At 43.3% G+C, this 8,321-nt stretch overlaps 1 protein-coding gene across 1 annotated transcript in view; it reads left to right on the forward strand.

The window, feature by feature from the left end:
* Nucleotides 1-1,762: 1,762 nt before the first annotated feature.
* LOC122169119 (1-acylglycerol-3-phosphate O-acyltransferase Pnpla3-like) overlaps nucleotides 1,763-8,321 on the forward strand; it is a 17,423-nt gene continuing 10,864 nt past the window's right edge. The window contains exons 1-3 of the mRNA XM_042834966.1: nucleotides 1,763-1,964; nucleotides 5,719-5,951; nucleotides 6,696-6,761. Coding sequence (XP_042690900.1) covers nucleotides 1,778-1,964; nucleotides 5,719-5,951; nucleotides 6,696-6,761 — 486 coding nt within the window. The 5' untranslated portion in view covers nucleotides 1,763-1,777. The remainder of the gene's footprint in view (nucleotides 1,965-5,718; nucleotides 5,952-6,695; nucleotides 6,762-8,321) is intronic.

The following is an 8,321-nucleotide window of genomic DNA, read 5'->3' on the forward strand; positions in this document are numbered from 1 at the left end:
GGGGAGGAAAAAGTGGTCATTCACTTAAATTTAGGAAGTGTAGGATGTGGCTCCCTCTCCATTTTCAGCTCCTTCCTTCTCTGTGAGCTGAATGAAGAGAAACACCAGAAGGACAGGTAGGATTGGGTTGAGGACACTCTCTGCTCTGCCTATGGAACTGGTGAGATGAATGAATGAAGATGCATGGGCCAAGCAGATGCAGGTGGCTGGGAAACTGAAAATATGGTCCAGTGCTTATGGTGTTCATTTAGAGACAAAATTCAGACTTCCTCATGATAGCACATATTTTGTCCAAGGATTATTCAAGATCTTGCTGGTAAAACTACCCTGTGACTTTTCAGAATTGGCTTCCAGCCACTCAGGTTGAAAAACAGCTTGACTCTTGCTCTTCCTGGCAGTGTTCCCTGCAAATAAATTGCACAACACAACCTCCCCTAGGCGTGTTTTTGAAAGTGTGAGCTCCTCTCTGTCTCTTTTAAGGTGTTAGGATACGATGGTGCATGCAGGCGGCTGAATAGGTTTCCAGCAGCCCTGACAGGCAATTAAATCTGAAAGGGTTTCAGATGCTGTTCTGTTTTTCTTACAGCACAGCTTTGGGGAGCACATTGTGAATTCCCTTCTGAGCCACTCGCTTTCTACCAGCATTACAGCAGGATCCTGATGGAAACTCTGGGATTTGTGGAGTGGGATGGGAGTCACATCCAACTACTGGTTCCTCTTATACTACGAGAGGAAACGGTGCCTCTTTTCATAATCATAAATCCTGCCCTACATGTTTTTGAGATTTCCAGAGCACTTGAGCACAGAATCATTTAAAGGCCTGCAGAGCAACTCTCCACAGAAATATCTGAGCTAGCGGTGAAGAAAACACCTGCAGACCTGAAAGTTTGATGGAATTGCTACACCAGTCTGGGTGTGCTGACTCAAGGATGGCACCTTTTAACCTGGGCCATGAGACAGCTCTTCCAGAGCGCTGCACTGGCAAATGGGTCTGCTCCCTGGTGAGTTAGCGGGGTGACACAGCAGCACACCACACAGCACTATGCAGACCATTGCAGGTGGTTATGGGAGGGCGTGGGTTGGTGGTGGGTCTTGGTAGGTCAGGTGGTCGGTTGGACTTCTTGAAGACCCTTTCCAACTCAATGATTCTATGGTGCTGTATTAATCATCTGCTGTCAAGCAGTGCTGCTGTGCTACAGAACTTCCGGAGGTGTTTGGGCACATGGAGATGCCTGGCTGCTGCTGGTTGCTGGGGCTTTAGATGAGTCGAGCTGCTCTCCTTGTACTTGTTTGTAGTGTCACGGGATGCTGTTTTAAATGCATCACACGTACACTATGATCTTCTGAGCGTCGGATAATGGGAAAATTGCTAAATCTGCACTTTCTACCCCATGCACGAGGTCCGCGGCTGAGAAACGCAGAGCCAAGAGCTTCCCATCGAGCTATATACTGTACTGACCTGGACCACAGCACAGCACACACCGCTAACTCCCCAGCTCACCTACAGACTATAAGCTGCGGGGCCTCGAGCGGCCTCCCGGCCTCGGCGTGCCGCAGCCGCGCCCCGGGGCGGGGCCTCCTCTGAGGCCGCCCGCGGATTGGCTGTGCCGCCTTGTGCCATCGTGACGCGGCGAGGGGCGGCGGGCGATTGGCGGGCGGGCGGTGCTGGGCGAGGCCGCCATGTAAAGGCGCAGAAGGGCCCCCGCCAGCTAACCGGCGGGGCGACGGCGGGAGCGGCGCCGGCGTGGTGCGGCGGCGCCCTGCCTCGCTGCTGGCCATGCTGGACCGCGAGCGCGGCTGGAGCGTTTCTTTTGCCGGCTGCGGCTTCCTGGGCGTTTACCACATCGGTGCGGCCACCTGCCTGCAGGAGCACGCCCCGCACATCATCCGCGACGCCCGGCACATCTACGGCGCCTCGGCCGGGGCGCTGGCCGGCGCCGTGCTCGTCGGAGGCGGCTCGCTGGGTCGGAGCTGAGTGGAGCGGAGCGGGGCGGGCGGGGCGGCAGGCTGGGTGCGGGGTGCGGGGTGGTGGTGGCGGGCCGCGTTCCTGCTTGGCCGACCTTGTCCGTCCGTCCGGCAGTCCGCCGAACCGAGCGGTGCCGGCTGCCCGCGCTTGTGTAGGGGTCGGGGCGGCGCTGCCGGCTGTGCGGGAAACGCCCCTCACGGCCCGGCCCGCGGCTGGAGGCGGCGCAGGGCTCCTTGCTGGGAAACGAGCGCGTCCCTGCTCCGGTTTGCTTTGCGCTAGAGCTTCAGTTAGTTTTGCCCTGCTGCCCCTATAGCTTCCCTTCTTTCCATTGGGGTGAGGCTGAGTGAGGTACGATCAGCGCTGATGCTGACTTCAGCGCGCTTCCCTTCTCTGGCCTCGGTATCGCCAGGTAGACGGTGGGTTGGTTAAGGTGGTAGGTGTTGATTTAAGGTGGCTGATGTCAATAAGTTGTTAGGAACAACTCCGGGGGGAACTTGGGCACCGGAAAAGGCTCCCCAGGGTCGTGGTAGAGCTGCTGGAGTTCAAGCTGTGTTTGGTCACAGCTCTCGGGAGTGGGGTTTGGTTTTGGGTGGTTCTGTGTACAGTGCAGTGCAGTGGGTTGGACACCATGACCACCGTGAGTCCCTTCCAGCTCAGGGTAACTAGGTGTTCTATCGGTCTGGCTGTGATTTAAGTAATCGAGTTAGTGCTGTTTTGTGTCTGTACCAGGTATTTCTTGATGACAGATACTAGTTTGCGAGTAAATGCACTCTGTTGTGAAATATTGCTTGCCTGACAGTGCGAGAAGTGTACCATGCTATTGAGGGCTTGTGAGAGCCCCTAAATATTGGCCTAGTAAACTTGACATGTTGAATTGTTAAAGCAGCTTGATACAATAAAATATTAAGCTGTTTTAAATAGTGGCTAGAAAGTGTTTTGAGAAGTGTATGAAATTTCTGCGAATCCAATAATGATTTTCCTTTTAGAACAAAAAGATCAGTTGCATAAAGGCTTGTGACTCAAAAGTGGCAGTCTTTGTTCGTGGTACCCCTAACGGGCTTAGAACTGTAAGACTGTATATTTACATTTCAGAGGGAGAGGAGAAAACAATGAGAACATGTTTTGAACTGAGAGAGTGTTTGGTTTTTCTCTTCAGAATTTTGGGGAGTTCTTCAATAAAATGGCAAAAGTTTTAGTCCATGTCTAGTATTAAGCTCTAGTTGGTTGTAGATTACTTAAAAGGTCTAGGAAGCTGCATTGAATATTAGAAGTGCTTATAAGCTCAAAAACAGTTCATATTGCTTACCTGAAAATATTTGATATCCGCAGCTTTTAAGAATTGTAGTGTTTTAAGAACTAAGACTTGCAAACTTCATTTTATTCCAGTGTCACCTCTTTCTTATGTGCCAAGTGGAATTATCTGTAAATAATAGAATAACTAGTGTGTTTGTGAGCACTATCCCTGGTACTAAGTTTTATGGGTGAGAGTGTCTCTCCTAGGAACTATCTTTTCTAAAGACACTTGAGGTTATTAGAAGACATATCAAAAGCAGCCACATTCTAAGATCTTTGAATTATTACAATAAGAGGGAATACCCATGTTAATTCTGCATCCTTATAGCTGCTAATTTTATATGTTTCTTTGAAAGCAGAGGGTCACCATTAAGGTCTTAAGAAGCATTATAATAATTTCATATACTTCATTGGTTTGTGCTGTGCGGCTCTTTTACACTGATATTGTGTAATACACAGTATTTATTTCTGCAGTTGTGGCTGTATGTCCCACATGTTTTCACAGTTGCCATTCACTGTAGGAAGAAAGATGAGTCAGCTTTCCTGAGAGATGTGTGGTGGAAGGGGCACAGCTGGAGCATGGGGAGTTCTGAGCAGATACTGGGAAACATTGGTGATGGGCAGACAGTTGAACTGATGATCTGAGAGGTCTTTTCCAACCTTGGTGATTCTATGATACAAAGAAAAGAAAATCTCCGTGGGATGGGAAAAATGTAGGGATAGGTGCCCATAGACACAGTAGGATCTCTGTCCTTGGAAATGTTCAAAACTTGACTGAACTCAGCCCAGAATTCATGTCCTTGTCTCTGCACATAAAACTACTGTTGTGTTTGTATACAGGATTTCTGACTTAATTTGACTTGTATGGTTCGCTTTTTGGAGGTTTGTACCTGGATGTTTTAAGTAAAGGCTTTCTTCATGCTTTTTGTTGTCTATTGGCTGGAGTATGTAGTTTGAGTTAATGTAAGCAGCCGCTGAACATGGGGGAGGTGGGGGGTGGGAAGAATTCTTTGCTGGATGGAGGGGGAAACTTTCTGCCGTGAGATCAGGGAAAGATGAAGGGAGGAGGTTGGAGGTGGCTGTACTTGAGAGGATGATGTGCATTTTAGATTGATCCAAACAGGAGGCGTTGAGGTGCTCACAGTTTAGATCTTCTCCATAGGTGTCTTGGATACTTGATGTTTTTGTGATGATGTGGTCACCCACACAGATGGCCGTGCTTAGAAGAAAACTGTGTGACTTAGTATGCTAAGAAAGGTTGAAGTATTATTACATGAGAGGAGAAAATAATATTGTAGAAAAACAATATTTAAAAAAAATGGAACTCAAAAGCTTAAGCGAAGTTCTTTCTAGTGCAGTGTTGATGATTAGTTTGGTAAGTCGAATCCTATCTGTTCTAGAAACGAGCTGTGCAAGTTAAAATTTGCAGGTTCTGAACATATTTGTGGGTGACCTTGTAATGTATCACTCAGGTTAATGACCTGTTACTTTGACCTTCCTTCCCCTTCTCCCCTTCCGCTTCCAAGCTGACTGGCTTATCAGGCAGTATCCCCAAAGTATGCCCTGGAGGAGCATAATACTCAGTGTTTAAACAAAACTTAGTCAGATGGATGAGCTGTTCTGTTAGTCTTGTTAAACATGGCTGTGTGTGATTGTTAGAGCAGTGTAGGTGTCCTGTAGGAACAATGGTTCTCTGTAGTGGTTTGCTCTAGTTTCTAAATGCTGATTTAATTGGAGAAAATTTAAGCCGATAGGTAACAGACATCTTATTTAAAATAATAATAATAAAAAAAAGCCTATTTAAGTGGAAACCTGTGTTGCAAATCACCACTGTGTTCCTTACCTACTGCTTTAAAAACTTAACCTGCTGAGTTTCCCTATCTGGTTTCCACTAAATGTTTCCTTTGCTGTGTCTTGTAACAGTATGTGTTGTTAATGTCAAACAAATTTTACTAGCTGTGATGAACCAAGGCTTCTTCAGCAGAGATAGTGTGGAGCTTAAATCTGTGTGTTACGTAATTTTTGTAGATGTTGCATATGGAATACGTCTGTGCTGGTGGAAGGTTACTCATCTTTGTTTCTTTTTAAAGAACGTGTTTCCAGAATGAATAATTTTTAATTAGAGTATTTCAAATGGGTGTTTTACATCTACAATCTATATGGCAATAACAAATATAAATAACTTAGTGGCTGGGTCCTCACCAGAACACAACTGTTTGATGTCTTAGTGACTCCTTTTTTTTTTTCTTCCTCAGAAGACTCAGACTCAGCTAAACACTGATGGGCTGTTAGTTTCTGTGTTAAAAATCTCTTGATGTCTTTTTTTTTTTTTTTTTTTTTTTTTTTTTTTTTTTTCATGCTGACAGCCAGTTGGAGCTCTGGACATGCTTTAGTAATGGAAGCGTGGGGTTTTGTTTGTTTTTACTTCCATCTTTAAATGAACTGTGTTTTATTTGCAGCTGAAGCATGTGCGGATGTTCTAGCGTTAGCCAAAGAAGCTAGAAAGCGGAATCTTGGTCCTCTTCACCCTTCATTTAATGTGATAAAGATAATAAGAGATGGCTTGATGAGAAATCTGCCAGAAAACACTCACCTGTTGTCATCGGGCAGATTGTGCATTTCGCTAACTAGAGTCTCAGATGGCAAAAACACACTGATATCTAATTTTAATTCTAAAGAAGAAGTAGTCCAGGTATGTTTGTTTTTGGCAACTTTTTGAGGTTTTGGTAGCCTTGAGTCCATTTAGTGTCTTCTGTTGCGTTTTTGATTTTAAACATCTTAAATCACAGTTACTTTGACTGCACTTTAAAAATTAATTCAAACTTTATTAGGATACTCATTTACAAGTTTTTCCAGTTAGTGTAACTGTGAATGAGGTGAGTAGGTGTGCAAGAAATCTATCTTAAAAACAGATATGCCTTTAAAGTGCTGTGCATCTAAAGCAACTCTATCTGTCATGAAGAATATTTTGCAAAGTTGTTCTTACAAAAGCAGTGGTCAGGAAGCATTTAAAAAGTAGCTTTTTTAAATTATTTCTTAATATCAGTGTAAAAGTTAGTACAATATCATTCCTCTGGAATCGTGCAGGTGTCCTGTAGTGGTTGCATGGCTTTCTCAGAGAATGTGTACCTTAAGGGAATTAAAGTGAACTTTTTCTTTTTAATTAATATTTCTACAGATGATCGTCTTGTAAATCTTTTTTTTAAGATGAAATATGATTACATTAATAACAAAATTGAATGTCCTCATCCTTCGTATGAAATAATACTTGATTGTAACTTCATTTTTTTAGTAATTATGTAAGAGGACTTCCTGGGTTTTTTTTTGTTGTTGCTTGTTCAGTTGGCTTTGCTAGCATCTGAAGAGATGAATGTAAACGATAACTTCAGTAACAGAGCAGTTACTGTTTAATTTATATAATCTCGTTTTCCTGCAGGCATTGATCTGTAGTTCATTTGTCCCAATTTATTGTGGCCTAATTCCGCCATCATTTAGAGGTGTGGTAAGTCTCTGTTAACAGCTGGAATAATTTTTAGATCTTCTGAAAATAAAAGAAAACAGTGTATATTCTTTTTTGTTATCATAGTATAAAAGAAATACACTCATCAAAGCTCTTAGTACTGAACCTATATGTTTGTTACAAGTTGCTTGTCTGTTTCCATTAATGCACATAATCTCATGGTTACATGATCTCTTGATACTTCATGGCTATGCTGAGTTTTTTCACTAAGTTGTATTTTCTGTACTTCCAAATCTCATTTCCTTTGAACAAGGAGAGGGGAGGAATGCAGGAAAAAAAAAAACAAACAAAAACAAACAAACAAACAAAAAAAAACATTAAAAAAAATAATAATAATTCCTTAAAAGTGATTGATTACAGTCTGTTCTCGAGGCTATCTGTAAGTACTAAAAGGTCAAGGATAGCCAGGAAATGCTTAAATTAAAGCAAAAGTGATTAGAACTGTATGGGGACTTTTCTTTATCTGTACTTCTGAACCTTGTATGTCTTTTTAAACTCCTCCAGATTAAAGGTGTTATGAAAACAGGACGTTGGACTGAATCCAAGGTTTAGGTGGATCCAGGATTATCTGGCTCTTCAGTCCTTGTCACCAGACAACAATGTTATTTTAAAAGACCTCATTCAGAGTACAAACATGCACAAGTGATGCTTTATTTGGCCCTGTTTTGAGGAAAGGGAAGGAGGAGGGACCTTATCCTTTTGTTATTTGCAATAACTTTGGTATCATTTTAATGCTTAGGAGGCATGTTGTAACTTGTATGCAAACATAGTATTCTTACCGCTTGATATGATTCCTGTAAGGCTTAAATACTGTAGAATATCCAATATTTAAACTTTGTAGATTCTTGCCATTTAGTGGCTTGGTGCTTCCTGCATGTAACACAGAGACTTGTGGGAAATGTTTAATAACTGTGCAATACTAGCAATGTGCAACAGCTCTTTACCTGTGTGCATCTGCTGCAACAACTGAAGTTTGGAGTATTTTCAGAGCATTACCTTCCAGACTGTGTTGCATTCCCTTTGAAAGCATGGCCAGTGTCAGTAGAAAAAGCAGGTTTGCTGAAGGACTTCGTGGTATAAAACAACGTCAGTTCTAAGCTAGCTATTCTCAGTGGTAGAACTGCCAGTGGCTGGTCTCTGTTGGATTTGAGGTCATTCCCCAATGTGAAGTTTCCTTCTGCCACCTTTTCTCCCTCCTGTCTTTAGTAAGAGGCAGTTACGTTGTGACAAGGCACAAGCTATGTGCCTCACCAGGCTAGTGTGCGCTTAGCAAAATGAATGAACTGAGATCTACCTGTCTTTCACTCGCTGGGAAAAAAAGGGATCTAAATAGAGGTCATCTTTTTACCTAACTGCCTGTTGTGACGTGTGTTGGGTTGATGATTGTTGTTGTATTTTGTTTGGTTTTGTTTTACACCTTTCAATCATATCCATGGGTTTAGATTCCAAACATGTTAAGGGGATCAGGTAGGCAGAAACTGTAAGCAAAAAGCAAAAAAAAACAAAAGCAAAACAACCAACAAAAACAATGACAACAGCAGT

This window comes from Centrocercus urophasianus, unplaced genomic scaffold, assembly GCF_019232065.1.
Source record: "Centrocercus urophasianus isolate 14NV4802_14NV808 unplaced genomic scaffold, USGS_Curo_1.0 seq_5, whole genome shotgun sequence".
Taxonomy (NCBI): Eukaryota; Metazoa; Chordata; class Aves; order Galliformes; family Phasianidae; genus Centrocercus; species Centrocercus urophasianus.